This window comes from Salvelinus alpinus, chromosome 2, assembly GCF_045679555.1.
Source record: "Salvelinus alpinus chromosome 2, SLU_Salpinus.1, whole genome shotgun sequence".
Classification (NCBI taxonomy): Eukaryota; Metazoa; Chordata; class Actinopteri; order Salmoniformes; family Salmonidae; genus Salvelinus; species Salvelinus alpinus.
In genome coordinates, this window is record NC_092087.1 from 22,178,517 (window position 1) to 22,194,097 (window position 15,581).

At 40.4% G+C, this 15,581-nt stretch overlaps 2 protein-coding genes across 11 annotated transcripts in view; both read right to left on the reverse strand.

Moving 5' to 3' along the window:
- Nucleotides 1–293, reverse strand: part of ccdc120b (coiled-coil domain containing 120b) — a 28,568-nt gene extending 28,275 nt beyond the window's left edge. Inside the window, exon 1 of the mRNA XM_071370482.1 lies at nt 84–293. The gene's annotated coding sequence lies outside the window, so the exon portion shown is untranslated. The remainder of the gene's footprint in view (nt 1–83) is intronic.
- Nucleotides 294–420: 127 nt separating this feature from the next.
- mbd1b (methyl-CpG binding domain protein 1b) lies at nt 421–14,944 on the reverse strand. 10 transcript variants are annotated; one of them, XM_071370373.1, is made up of 18 exons: nt 14,811–14,944; nt 13,026–13,727; nt 11,271–11,399; nt 10,848–10,983; nt 10,466–10,725; nt 8,467–8,549; nt 8,321–8,352; nt 7,996–8,136; nt 7,355–7,450; nt 5,581–5,634; nt 5,101–5,121; nt 4,862–4,960; nt 4,445–4,609; nt 4,044–4,250; nt 2,869–2,946; nt 2,653–2,739; nt 2,283–2,459; nt 421–2,041 (listed from the first exon to the last, which is right to left on the reverse strand). In XM_071370373.1, exons 2-18 carry the CDS (start codon nt 13,520–13,522, stop codon nt 1,565–1,567), a joined length of 2,739 nt encoding a protein of 912 aa, XP_071226474.1. In that variant the 5' UTR covers nt 13,523–13,727; nt 14,811–14,944; the 3' UTR covers nt 421–1,564. The 10 variants fall into 10 exon arrangements, with proteins under 10 accessions (XP_071226474.1, XP_071226466.1, XP_071226459.1 ...); XM_071370365.1 differs by having other exon boundaries at nt 7,355–7,453; XM_071370358.1 differs by having other exon boundaries at nt 7,355–7,453; nt 10,466–10,722; nt 11,271–11,414.
- Between the last annotated feature and the right edge of the window lie 637 nt (nt 14,945–15,581).

Consider the following 15,581-nt stretch of genomic DNA (forward strand, 5'->3'; position numbering starts at 1 on the left):
CTTGGATAAGATATATGTTTTTAATAGCATGCTTCATGTCACACAATTACAATTTAACTCATGTTTTAGAATTAAATAAATACCTGCGTTTTGCAAGAATACATGTCCAAGGCGCTCGTGTCGTCCTGCATTACCGTTTGCTCAATTCACAAACCATGGTCACACCTAATATATAAATTAGTAACGCGCTTCAGCCTTATAAAATAACCAAATAGCCTATAGCTAGAAGACCGAGGTAGTTTCTTTCAGTATGGTCATTCACTGCCTCCTGTTGTATCCTCATATTTAAAAATCCTATCCTGAATTATTTTTTGTTGTTGAAAAAATGTGCTTGCCTTTTATACAATATAAATTAATTTAATGAATCACAGCCATTTGTTTGGCTAAAATACTTCCCATATTTACATCGTAAACCACCACTTAATTTGGAAAAATAGGCTTTATTAAAAATCAGCAGAATTTGCTCATTTTACAAACGCATATTTCTCCATGATACCAAACCTTATAAAGAAACTCAATGGCATAGCAGTGTAAAGTAGAAAGAACACACTAACCAGAGCATAGACTGTAAAAAGAAGGACCAGAACCATAGGAATAGAACTCACAGGTCATAACAGAATCATTTCAGTGTTTACTTTTTTCAAATGCAGATTTTAATTTCATGTAAAATAAATGTTTTAGAAAACAGCTTTAAAGAGAACTAAGTACTAATGCTTCAATTTGAGCACATCTGTATTTTTCAGATGTGTCTATCTGAATAGAGCAACCTCACTGTAGATACTTAACAGAATCTCCATGAGCAGTGAAAGATATAACATGCTACCGACAGAGTAATTCAAATCAAGCAAGCCGTTTGGCTGTGGTTCTCTTCAGATGATGATTGACAATGGCAATGGGAAGATGACGCTTATAAGGATTATGACTGTCTCACCCTCTAGAAGAGGTTCTGGAAGCCCTGCTCTCAAAACAACAACATTGGGTTAGATCAGCCAACGGTTGACAGAATGTGATAATCCCATCCATTTAGGTCTTCATGTGGGACATTGGTTTTACATATTGATTAATTTATAAATCAATGATCTAATCGAACAATGTTCATGTGCTTATGGTCAAGGTTGAAGGTTGCTTACGTTACCAAGATAAACCACTTATTATCTATCTACATGAGGAAATGTGGATGCACTGTGACCTTCCACACTGAGCACTAAACAAGAGAAAAATAAACAGAACACACGGTTCACATTGGGTGTCAGAGAGCGGCTGAAAGCTATAATATCTGTATTCTGTACTAGTGCCTCAATAAACCTGAAAAGCTATTGCAAAAAAGCAGGCTTTAAACCATAATGATTTGTACATTTATTTGTAAGATATACTTACGAAAAGGGCAATAAAACATCCCGTTTCAAAATGTCTTACATTTAATTGCAAAGTCCAGTGGTAAGTGTGTAAACCAGTTCTGGTTGTCCATCCCCAGCAAAGACTTGAGATGTTTTGTGAGAGCAGAGGTGTGATGCTGTGTGTACTGTGGCCATTTCTTCGTTTTCTCCTGCGGCACCAAATGTTCTTAATAGCTACAGGATAAGGCCTTACACTTCGGACAGTGCTCTGTTTCTTTAAGTACCAGAAAGTCACAGGTCGATGCCCGCTCAATGATGATTGGAGCCTGGCTGAATGGCTGCTCCTTGTTCGGGACCCCCTGGCACACATTGTACTTCTCCAGATCTAGCAGCAGGTTCACTACCTGGGGCACAGAGGTCAGGCCAGATGGGTGAGCTTCATACAGTGGGTGGGTGAGGAGCAGCTGCTGGCCCTGTACACAGATCTGATAGCAGAAGCCTAGATCAATCTGGACAGTTGTGTCCACCATGTGGGAGAGCTTGGAGCACTGCAGTAGCTGTAGCGTCGGACCCTCCACCATTATGGCAAACCAGAGTGTGGGGAGTGCAGAGCTGCGCAGGGACTCCAGTAGCTTTAGCAGTTCATGGTCCTGGTCAATCCCACTTGTTCCTGCACTGTCAGCCAAACTGAAGATCTGAGTGATCTACAGAGAACATAATAGGGGTAACAAAATGCAGTTGGAATCAATTCCACTCCACTCTTACTCCAGTTAGAGATTTACTTGCACATGTATTTCTAATAGAATATCTTAACATTTTAAATCCAAGCATAATAACTAATACAGAACTTCCTGTAGTCAAACAAAAAGGTAATTATTAGCCTTAAATATTGGTTACAATGCTGTAAAGTGTACCTATGCACCAAAGCAGGAAGTGGTCACTTACCATAGGTGTGACCTCCTCTACTTCAGGCTCTCCAGACGGCATTTCTACATCCTTCTCCACACTTAGCCTTCCTCCGTTCATTCCACTCTGTCCATCTGGGGCTGCCAAGGACGTATTCTCACCTGGAGGTCCACCATATTGCACTGGGGGATCCGCCGGTTTGAACAGTGTGCAATACTGGGCAATAAGAAAGAGAAATACACCATACTCCAGTCTAAAATGTTAAAAGTTAAACACTGAAGAGCACACTAGCCATAGGTCAAACAATTACTAGAGCTAACCTCTCCTGGATTGTGATTTTATTATACTGCAGTGTAAAACATTGCATGCTTAAGAGAATTTCAATAAAGTAAAGAGGAGGGTGACTCACTGCTGGAGAACTTAAATGGTTGAGGATATGCGGGACACGCTCCATAAGCGCATTCTTTTTGACAATTTCCATCGTCTCTTTATGCACCTGTAAAATATGAGAAATCTGTTGAAATGATTGTGTATTGGAATACTAAGTAAAAAATAACTTAGCACCGAAAGGTGAATGCCACAAAAGTAAACCTAAACAAAAGCTTAAATTCAATTTGATACTAACCTGGACTGTCGGTAGCTGGTTTCTGAAGTTCTCATCCTGGGGTATGCTACTGCTGGGAAGCATAGGGCGCCAATGTGCCTACGACAATAACAGACATAAGACAGTGAGAAGAAAGTGGGAGCACATGATTTTAAAAACTTTGGTATAATTCAGTTTAATGTACACTATATAAATATATACAAAAGTATGTGGACACGCTTCCAAATTAGTGGATTCAGCTAATTTATCCACACCTGTTGCTGACAGGCGTAAATATAAAAAATGACAACACCGCCATGCAATCTCCATAGACAAACATTGTCAGTAGAATGGCCTTACTGAAGAGGTTAGTGACATTCAAAGTGGCACCGTTATAGGATGCCTAAGATCCTAAGATCACCATGGACAATGCCAAGCATCGGCTGGAATGGTGTCAAGCTCACCGCCATTGGACTCTGGAGCAGTGGAAATGTGTTTTCTGGAGTGATGAATCACACTTCACTATCTGGCAGTCCGACAGACAAATCTGAGTTTGGCGGATGCCAGGAGAATGCTACCTGCCCCAATGCATAGTGCCAACTGTAAAGTTTGGTGGAGGAATAATGGTCTGGGGTTGTTTTTCATGGTATGGGCTAGGCTCCTTAGTTCCAATGAAGGGAAATCTTAACCCCACAGCATACAATGACATTTTAGACAATTCTGTGCTTCCAACTTTGTGGCAAGAGTTTGGGGAAGGCCCTTTCCCGTTTCAGCATGACAATGCCCCTGTGCATAAAGCGAGATCCATACAGAAATCGATTTTCGAGATCAGTGTGGAAGAACTTGACTGGCCCGCACAGAGCCCTGACCTCAACTCCATCGAACACCTTCAGGATGAATTGGAATGCCGACTGCGAGCCAGGCCTAATCGCCCAACATCAGTGCCCGACCTCACTAATGCGTTTGTGGCTGAATGGAAGCAAGTCCCTGCAGCAATGTTCCAACATGAGCAGCAAAGGGAGGGGACCAACTCGATATTAATGCCCAGGATCTTGGAATGAGATGTTCGACGAGCCGGTGTCCACATACTTTTGGTCATGTAGTGTATGTATCAGTATTTGCATGGAATCCTGTACTCAAGACAATCACAATAATGTGACGATGACGTGGGACAACAACAAAATAGGGAAAGGCTATCTCCACATAGCAGAACTCACTGTTTCCATGGAGTGATCATCTTCTACCTGCAGAGGCTCGTCTATATCATCAGTGAACTCCAGGTCCACTTCCCGCTGCGGTGTTTTACTTTTCTTTGGGGTAGTCTTGCGACTGTATGTAAAGTGAGGTCTAGGCCTGCCAAGCTGCACCCACCCCTCTTCGGACCCAAAATCAGTCTGACCCAACTGAAAGGGCAACAAGTGTCTCTGTCAAACACATACATACACATAAGAGCACCATTGAAAACATTGTTAGGAGTCCATTCATAACATAACAATGAGTATGGCCATTGCTTAATTACAAGGACTAATTCACAAAAGGATTTGCCAAAATGTTTGTCACCCTCAAATGCTGATATGATTGACAATCATCTCAACATATGTGAGTAATCAACCCTTACCATGGCCTGTTTCTGGCACTGCCGCAGACGGCACTTCTGTCTCTTCTTATTGCTGCCTCCAAACTTCGGTTTGTCTATGCAGAAATCACAAGTGCCACAGTCCATCCTACTATTACAAGCTTCACACTTCCCACAGGAGCGTCGCTTACGTTTCCTTATCCAAGCCTGAAAGACAAAAAAAAAAAAACTGATATTAAGAAAAATATATATATATCTGAACTAATACATGTCACTGTCTAGATATCCAATGGACAGATAAAGGAGCTTGTTGGCCCAAACTGTGACCAACTTCAGATGGAGACCTCCCTAGGGAGAGCATGGTTTTTATATTTGGGGGGGGGGGGGGGTATAATGGGCCAGCAGAGGGAACTCCTAGATAGAAGTGGGGTAGGACTTATTTCTTGAAGCAGAGCTTACCTCATAGTCAGCATCATCACCATCAAACTCTTCATCGTCATCATCTATATCGACATTCACAGAGAAGTCTTCGGGGTCACTGTATTGAGGAGTGGAGTTCTGTGGGAATAAAGAGTAAGATCTGTTCTGCCCTCTCCTTGGGTCTTTATTCAATTACATTCATTGTTTCCATTGCATATTCAATTAACAATGAGGTCAGGATTGGAGGAGTATTATTAGAGATGGCTGGGTATTGTTACCTGCAATTCTCCGCTGTCAATCTGCCCCAAAAAAATATTTATATTCAGTTATGGGAGCTTTTCATGGAGACGTGAGGAGAACATTACAAATAAACTGCGGGAAATGCTGCTCTTAAATTGAGTAAGCGGAATAGATACTCAATAGCCTCAGCATTTTTCATATACATGCATTCAGATTTGTTATTTACTTTGAAAGACATTAGAATACATTTACATTTAAGTCATTTAGCAGACGCTCTTATCCAGAGCGACTTACAAGTTGGTGCATTCACCTTATGATATCCAGTGGAACAACCACGTTACAATAGTGCATCTAACTCTTTTAAGGGGGGGGGGGGGGGGGGGGGGGTTAGAAGGATTACTTTATCCTATCCTAGGTATTCCTTAAAGAGGTGGTGTTTCAGGTGTTTCCGGAAGGTGGTGATTGACTCCGCTGACCTGGCGTCGAATACACTTGGTAATAGGATTCTAGTCAATTACCTTGAAATTCGTCATGGGATGGGGATCCAACTTTTGGGGACTTTCGGGTTTGTGCTGAAATACAAAACAAATAAAACAAAACAATCAAAATAGGATCACTTATTTCTTCATTCATTGTCCGTCTTTTCTTCTGTCTTTAACTTAGACTCAGCTGTTCCCTTGTTCATACAGGACACCATTCCTTTGTTTAAATGAGCTACTAAAACACCGCAGGCGTAGACACGACAGACAGGCCGGTATCTTGGCGAGACTAAGACGAAGAGAAAAATTGACCGGCACTCCCCTCCATTCTACTGTGAAATGTCCAGTCACTCGAGAATAAGATGGAGGAGGTTCGTTCGAGAGAGTCTCCTATCAGAGAGATGCAACTGGATCCTGGACTTCCTGACTGGCCGTACCCAGGTGGTGAAGGTAGGCAACTAAAACTCCACCACACTGACCTTAGACAAGGGGGCATCTCAGAGGTGTGTGCTTAGTCCCCTCTTGTACTCCCTTTTAATCCACAACTGTGTGGCCACACACGACTCCAACACCATCAAGTTTGCTGACGACACGACAGTGACAGTAATGGAGTGCTGCATCAGATAACCCGGCCTCCAAAATCACCCGAACTCAACCCAATTGAGATGGTTAGGGATGAGTTGGACCAGAGTGAAAAGCAGCCAACAAGTGCTCAGCATATGTGGGAACTCCTTCAAGACTGTTGGAAAAACATTCCAGGTGAAGCTGGTTGAGGGAATGCCAAGAGTGTGCAAAGCTTTCATCAAGGCAAAGGGTGGCTACTTTGAAGAATCTAAAATATATTAAGATTTGTTTAACACTATTTTGGTTACTACATGATTCCATATGCGTTATTTCATCATTTTGATGTCTTCACCATTATTTTACAATGTAGAAAATAGTAAAAATAAAGAAAAACCCTTGAATGAGTAGGTGTGTCCAAACTTTTGACTGGTACTGTGTATCTCTCTATTATGCGTGGGAATACTTTGGAACAGATTTCCAAAATTAAAATCACTTGGTGCTAATTTACTGGTATTTTTATAGTCTTTGATGTCCAACAATTAAAACTTGGGTCCCAGAAATGTTCCATACGCACAAAAAGCTTCTCTTAAATTCAGTGAACAAATGTGGTTACATCACTGTTAAGGAGCATTTCTCTTTCGCCAAGATAATCCATCCACCTGACAGGTGTGGCATTTCAAGAAGCTGATTAAACAGCATACTCATTACACAAGTGCAACCTGTGCTGGGGACAATAAAAGGCCACTAAAATGTGCAGTTTTGTCACAGCACAATGTCACAGATGTCTGAAGTTGAAGGAGCGTGCAATTTGCATGCTGACTGCAGGAATGTCCAGCAGAGCTGTTGCCAGAGAATTGAATGTTAATTTCTCTACCATAAGCCGCCTCCAACATTTTAGAGAATTTGGCAGTACGTCTAACCGGCCTCACAACCGCAGACCACGTGTATGGCGTCATGTGGACGAGCGGTTTGCTGATGTCAACGTTGTGAACAGTGTCCCATGGTGGCAGTGGGGTTATGGTATGGGCAAGCATAAGCTACGGACAACGAACACAATTTCATTTTATCGATGACAATTTGAATGCACAGAAATAACGTGACGAGATCCTGAGGCCCATAGTCGTGTCATTCATCCGCCGCTATACCTTCATGTTTCAGCATGATTATGCATGGCCCCATGTCGCAAGGATATATACACAATTCCTGGATGCTGAGAATGTCCCAGTTCTTCCACGGCCTGCATACTCACCAGACATGTCGCTCTTTGAGCATATTTGGGATACGCTGTCGTACACGTCGATCCAGAGTGTTCCAGTTCCCGCTCTTGTCCAGCAACTTCGCACAGCTTCTGAAGAGGAGTGGGACAACATTCCACAGGCCACAATGAACAGCCTGATCAACTCTATGCAAAGGAGGTGTCGCGCTGCATGAGGCAAATGGAAGTTACACCAGATAGTGACTGGTTTTCTGATCCACACGCCTACCATTTTTTTTAAAGGTATCTGTGACCAACAGATGCATATCTGTATTTTTAGTCATGTGAAATCCATAGAGTAGGGCCTAATTACTTTATTTCAATTGACTGATTTCCTTATATGAACTGTTACTCAGTAAAATCTTTGTAATTGTTACATGTTGAATTTATATTCTTGTTCAGTAAACATAGCTACCTACAATACCTCGTACCTCTGCACATTGATCTGGTACTGATACTCCTTGTATAATGGCTTAGTTCTTGTGCATTTTACTCCGTGTTACTATTTTTCTTATTTAAAAAAAAACTCTGCTTCGTTGGGAAAGGCTCGTAAGCAAGCATTTCAGGGTAAAGTCTACACCGGTTGTTTTCGGCACATGTGACAAATAAAAGACAAATGTGATCTGAGTCTGTACCTTGCGGATCGGACATAAACATTTGCGTTTCCGACAGCTGACAGGTTTTCTGGAGTCAGGGTTCAGCGCTTTTTTGCAGTTAGCACAGCTCCCACAATCCTCTGTGGTAAGGCAAGCCTTACAGTTAGCACAAGGAATCCACTATAAAAGATAAGGAAATTTAGAGTATTCCCCTCCATTCAGACCCATGTTGATTAATCATTGTTTAACTATGTTAAACTGAATTAAGTAAAGGGAAAAAGTCCAAAACACAAACTATAAGGAGCATGAAAGTGTGTTAAAAACAGAAATGATGGGAGTAGTTAGTTGAGGAACACTTGTTTACCTTCCTGAATCTTTGATAAACTGGATTCTTGCCTAAAGAAATGAGAGATACTGTTAACACAATCTCAAATGGAACCTTCATAAACAGTAAGGCATTTGTGTAATGGCTTTCCTTTCATTAGATTGACATTAAATAAGATGACATACCCCTGCATTTGGGGCAACAGGGATTCTTCATCTGTCTTTCATACTCAAAGCCTGTGTATGAATTATCACAAATGGTACAGACGCTGAAATAAAGAGTATTGAAGCAAGTTACCTAAGGTTCAAAGGGCGTAACATCACAATCACTCCCATGTATTCTTTGCTTATTTAACGTACAAAAGCTGTATATATATATATATATATATTTTTTTTTTTTTACACTCAAGCTGACATATAGCCTAAACCATGATTACGTATTAAAATGTGTTAAACTTAAAAAACCTCTTAGATGTAAAGTCCCCTGTTTGGTTCTGGTACCAGTTCCAACCGACATACATTTGTAATAAATCTGTGGACAGCGTAGATCGAAATGGCTTGCATTGGGCGATAGCCCTGTTTCCCACAGACACAATTGTATATTGTTTTAGCCTGTGTGAAGTAGGATGTGAAATCTGAAACCACTTGCAGCTGGGATGTCCCTCCTACCATTTCATTCGCTCTTCCGACCGTCCATCAGCTCCGGGCTGAACCCTACATCACAGCCATTGACAACGCACATGCCTGCAAGCCTTACATCATAACGCAGCAGGAGAGTGGTTCATCGCTATAGAACATTCATAGATCAATTTATAGCCATTAATCTAAAATAATTCATCGATTTTAAACAGAAAACTTTGTCACTGGTTGATCTTCAAGGCATGAAGATCACCAAACATCTCTGTAGAAAAGTCAACGACAAAAGCTTGCGCACTTATTATTTCTTTATCGTGTTGCGCTGTTGGCAGAAGGTGCACTTGAGTCAGAAGCCCTGTGCACCGGGTAAGCAAAGTCTTCCTATTTTGAACCATTAAAATTTGGCTGAAAAGACTAACTCTGCCTAATCGGTGGACCGGGAGATCTCTGGCTAAATTGAGTGTGCCTACTGCACTGGCCAATCGGATAGCTCAAATCACCATGCCTACAGAGCTTCCACAACCCTGGCACCAAGTTTTATACTAGCCTACGTAAGATTTAATAACTTTTAAAACCATGACCACTGAGAGACTGTAAAAGAATACAGCAAAGAGTGAATTCATGTTTAAGTTTTTATCCGCAATGTCACTGTTTTTATAAAAATCTATTACAAAACAAAATGTGCATCTCCCTACTTCCACTGTAATGTATAGTAGCCAAGTGTATTGATAGCCTTGTGTTTTAATTATTAATATCATTGTGTCTATTTAAATATTGAGGAATATAACAACATTGGTAGGCCTGGAATATAGCCAATATGCTGTGATAATGTATTAGGTCTATTGCACAAACCTCATTCCTACACAACTGTTTTTATTAAGGTATATATATATATATATATTATTTTTTTTAAACATTATTTAAATTATCTGAGTGGTAGATCTCGGCTTGCTTTTCTATTGCGAAAGTGATCTTGACTAAGGATAGGTTTGTGACCACTGTCATAGATGGACATAATTAATATGAAGTGAAAGGTGAGTTCCTAACGAGTTCGGGAAGCCAGGCTAGAGCTCTTTGTGACTTTCACAGCGGTGGGGGCTGAAGTTTTGATCAAGAGAGCCCTTCAGAAAATATGGACATTTTCTCTAACACTAAACATACAAATATATATTTACAGTTATAAGGAAGGTGAAATATTATAGTTAGTGGTTTTATAATTTGATTATACCATATTTAGAAAGCATACAAGTCATTTCAAGCCTTATTCATAGTTTTGTTGAATAGGAAATAAGTCATACAATATTTCATATTTTAATCTTATTTGTACTTCAACCCTTAAAAGTGATTACACCTCAGCAAAAAAATTTTTTTTTTAAATGACCAGAAAGGTGAGTATGCAGAATAACTAGTTACTCTTTATCGTCCTCTCATGATAAATAATTACTTTCAGGGATTATGTACATTACATTTTAGATCACATGTAGTTAGATTGAAGATGTTCAATTCTCAGTGATAAAATTACGAGATAATATAGGAGCATTTGACTCACCAAAAGGAGGGCTCTGAACCAGCCTTCCCATTGATGGAGACTGAAAGCGCTGACACAGGGCTCCAGGGCAGTTTAGTTGCACCGTGCTTCATACCTTCCACATCATGAGCGACAGAGGCTGAGCTTATCTGTGTGAGAGAGGTGTTTGGTCTTGGGGGAGTGATATGTTGGAGTTGGGGGTCTCTGCTTGGTGTGCCCATGGAGCTGGACTCTGAGGAAAAGCCACAGTCCACTGAGGTAGAATGATCCTTCCGTATCTTCTAACAGACCATGGGTTGGAAGAGACGAGATGGAAGTTGTTAGAAAACACATTGAAATTAGTGAAGGTAAAGAAAAGTTATCATTTCAAGTGTAAATGCAGGGAGCTTTTTTCTTTTATAACCTTTCTCAGGCGCAGTGTCTTGGGTTGTCCAGCACCCCTGAACACCCCTGCTTTGTAATCAAACATTGTCATGTCCAGAGTATCTGCCAGGACTTTGGAAAGCTCAACCCTACTTCTCACACGCTCATTACTCGGACTTCGGGGAACAGAGAAGGGAAGAAAGATAGTGTGACCCATTAGTGGAATCAATGGTTTAAAGTCACCTAAAAGCATATAATACTGAAATAAAATGCATGTGCAGTGAGCCTGTATTATTAGGTTAATTGTTTCTACCACATTGTGTGGTATATTCACACAATAGGTACAGCAAGTGACCCTTAATAAATAACAATGAACCTTACGTCATAAGACAATATTAGTTGTTAAAAATATAAACTGGCCATTGGTCTAAAAATGTATAGAGTTTTGCCAGAATGTTTTTACCTCATGTAATAAACGTCACTCTGGCCAACACTAGAACCCGAGCGACGAACAACCGCCTTGCGCTTCCACCCCTCTCCAAGTGCCGGGCAGTCCTCCCAGCCCTCTTCAGTTTTCACTCTTTTCTTCCGCCTATAAACAGAAAACCTGGCATAAAATAAAAACTAAATGTCAAAGTATTGTCATCATAAGAGCATAAAATATAACTGGAAAGCACAATAACTGGCTACTTTTTGTATAGTTTGACTGGCTACATATTTGCTACAAGAAAGAACATTTGGGGCCTATTTCACACACACAGAAAAATTATTCTTTAAAATGTAGGCTACTTCTATGTTGGAGAGTAAATTATCCAACTTCTGTATTGATTTAGTCTGGGCCTGTGAAATCCTGACATGTTGTTATAGGGCAACGGTAACAGAGATTCAGATTTTTCCATTTAAATGTACACCACTTTCAAAAGTTTGGGGTCACTTAGAAATATCCTTGTTTTTTAAATTAAAGCAAATTTTTGGTCCATGAAAATAACATCATATTGATCAGAAATACAGTGTAGCCATTGTTAATGTTGTAAATTACTATTGTAGCTGGAAACGGCAGATTTTTATATAGAATATCTACATAGGTGTACAGAGGCCCATTATCTGCAACCATCACTCCTGTGTTCCAATGGCATGCTGTGTTAGCTAATCCAAGTTGATCATTTTAAAAAGGCTAACATAACTGTGGATGTTGAGACTGATGTTTTGCGGGTACTGTTTAATGAAGCTGCCAGTTGAGGACTTGTGAAGCATCTGTTTCTCAAACTATACAATCGAATGTACTTGTTCTCTTGCTCAGTTGTGCACCGGGGGCTCCCACTCCTCTTTCTATTCTGGTTAGAGCCAGTTTGCGTTGTTCTGTGAAGGAAGTAGTACACAGCGTAGTACGAGATCTTCAGTTTCTTGGAAATTTCTCGCAAGGAATAGCCTTCATTTCTCAGAACAAGAATAGACTGACGAGTTTCAGAAGAAAGTTCTTTGTTTCTGGCCATTTTGAGCCTGTAATCGAACCCACAAATGCTGATGCTCCAGATTCTCAACTAGTCTAAAGATGGACAGTTTTATTGCTTCTTTAAATCAGAACAGTTTTCAGCTGTGCTAACATAATTGCAAAATGGTTTTCTAATGATCAATTAGCCTTTTTAAAATGATCAACTTGGATTAGCTAACACAGCATACCATTGGAACACAGGAGTGATGGTTGCAGATAATGGGCCTCTGTACACCTATGTAGATATTCTATATAAAAATCTGCCGTTTCCAGCTACAAGTCATTTACAACATTAACAATGTCTCCACTGTATTTCTGATCAATTTGATGTTATTTTAATGGACAAAATTTGTACTTTTCTTTCAAAAACAAGGGCATTTCTAAGTGACCAAACTTTTGAACGATAGTATATGTGAAACAAAACCCAATGATTGCAAAGCTAAACAAACCCTACAACTATAAAAAACACAAGGACAACTTTTAACAATTTCCACTGAACATTTTAACATTTACTTGAAGAACAGTACAGATTAAGTTTGGTAACAGAATGACAGTTTGTGCTGTTTGTGCCTTCATTCTGTTACCAAACTTGGCATCTGCACTGTTCTTCAAGTAAATGTGTTTTGTAAAATGTTCTGAGTCTGTGTCACTATTACCCTATAATAAACATTACTAGAACAGCAGTCAATGCTAGTCAAATCAAGTGTCACATATCACTCAACATACAGGTTGTTGTTGTTCTTGATGTTCCTCTCACTGCCTGCCACGCTTCCGCTCCTTTCGCTCCCTGCAACACTCTCCTCTTCAGCATCCCCTCTGCTATTTATGTGTCGCTCCCCCATAGCAAGGCCCATGTCCAAGCCCTGTGTGTCATCTTCATAATTGTCATCCTCCAGGGGTTCAAACCAGTCTATAGGGGGCTCTAAATCAACTCCCCCTGGGATCTTCTCTGTATGGCCATGGTCTGTCATCACAGGACCTGATGTGGCATGATCCTGAATGTCAAGACTGTCCGAGGGAGCCAGGGCCTCCAGTGGCGATAGGACCTCAGAGGTCCTCTCCATCCCATTGTCCCCAACCTCAATCCTCTCCTCCCTTTCTAGAAGTGCATCATTTGTAGGTTTGAGTACCTCTCCGTCGACCTCCATGTCTTGAGTCCCTGGCCCTCTCCCTGAAATTCGGTTATCCAGCAGTACTTCACTAATTTCTGGGGCTCTATGCATTCATGAAGCCATAGGGACTTAAGGTTCTCCAAAATGTTTTCTTGAACAATGACTTCTAAAGTACACTCTTAGGTTCACACTTCCAATACTTTGCATAACAATACAGATGAGTGCTCACATCCAGTGGGGTTCGAGAGTAATTCAAGCAAAAAACTTCACTTCAGCAGGGCTTTCCAAAACCGTTATGTCTTCCCATTTATAGGACCTGGTAATGAGATTATGTTTAAATAGATTACATCATCATCATTAGCTTTACACAGACTTTTAACAGTGTTTCACATGGGTATATCCTGAATCAATGCACCCAGATAGTAATGCAATCACCAATACACCATGCTGAGCTGGACAAGACGTTTCAACCGAGTCGAGCCACTGACATGAACGATGACGATGCTTGACTGACAGTCTGCTATTGTCAGAGACGGTGAGTTAATCATATTATAGCTAACGTTATATTTTGTCAAGTTAAATCATCTAGGTAGCTAGCTGGCTTGACAGTCTGCTGGCTGGCTATAATATGGTAATTCACACATGTGGTAACTTACTGGCTAACGTTAGCTACAATCAACCAACGTCAATCAATTAACTTCTATAGTAGTTAGGTAACGTTAATGCTCCTCTGTCTGTTGGGATTATTTTAAGTGACGGCGTTCAGATATTATTTGGTAGGGGACGATATAATAAGTGATAGTAGCATTATTATACAGCCTAGTTAGTTATGCTACCGTAGTTAAATAAAGGTTCAATAAAAAAATACTTCACTCATTTTGGTTGCTAGCTAGGTTGCTAACATAGTAGTTAGTTAGTTATTTTCGATGCAACCAAGAGCGCTTTGACATTGAGCTGCACAATGAAGTGTCAAAAGTCTTGGTTGCATCGCAGTTACTAACGTAGTTAGTTAACGTTAGCAAACAAGCTAACAACCCTTCACGACCACCATAACGGTATGCAAAGCCAGAGAAGACAAAACTAATTCAAATAAAGGTCACATATAAAATCCAAAACAACTACCAAGATACCGCAGACAAATAGAGCAAAAATAGCTATTTGGGTTAGCTAGCTATTAGAATCAATGCTAGCGGAAGAATAGATAGCCATTAGCAGTTGTCACGTTAGCTAGCTATTTGGTTATGGTGACGTTGGTTACGAGACTACAATGAACAGAACTAACATCCTCCCACCATTTGCACCGCTTGGTATGAAAGACATCATTGTGATGAAAAGACACAGTTCCAAAACAAAACGGCAGAAAATATGTTCAAAACAGTATAAAATATCGAAAACTTACCATCGACGTTTCAAAAACCGGTAATCACCTGCAACATACCCGGAAACACATTATGCACGCATGACGGTCTGTGCTATTCGGTATCCTTGGGACGTAGTTGACGTTTAAAATGGTTAGGGTATGGACGTCGGAATTGTGGATACGTCCCAAGGGTTGACTGCTTTCAGTCGCTAGCTAGCTACTAAACTAACTTGTCGTAACTACGCCTGAATTTGTCTGGCATTGCCAAGCCAAGGCTGAACTGAAATACCAGACTTGCTACATAACGTTCTTTTTTTTTTTATAACGTTGTCCTGTCCACAATATGTCATTAATGAACAGATAATGTGGACGTAGAGACGAGGGGCTACAACATGATACCATAGATAGAACAATTATGTTTTAGTTATAAAAATATTTGATGATACGTATTCTGCTACTAGCAGTGCTAGCTGTTTTCTAAGTAAAATATGTGTGACTATCTGAAGTTATCTGATCATCGCTTCAGCTAGCTAGCTTTCTCCAGGTTAGTTCTAAATAGGACCACCAACAAGTAAGGGTAGTTAGTTAGCTAACTAGCTAGCTGCCTTCAATACTTGGTGGCTTTACTGATAGTGACAGACAAAATCGAGAGCTGATATTAAAAGCCACCAAGCATCGAGCTAACGTTAAATGCTAACGCTACCTACTGTGTGTGTGTGTGTCTGTGTCAAGTTATACTGTACAAGGAAAACGGCTTGACATGCCAAGTTTTGACCATCACCCTCTCTCTGCCATCAGGTGAGTATAAAT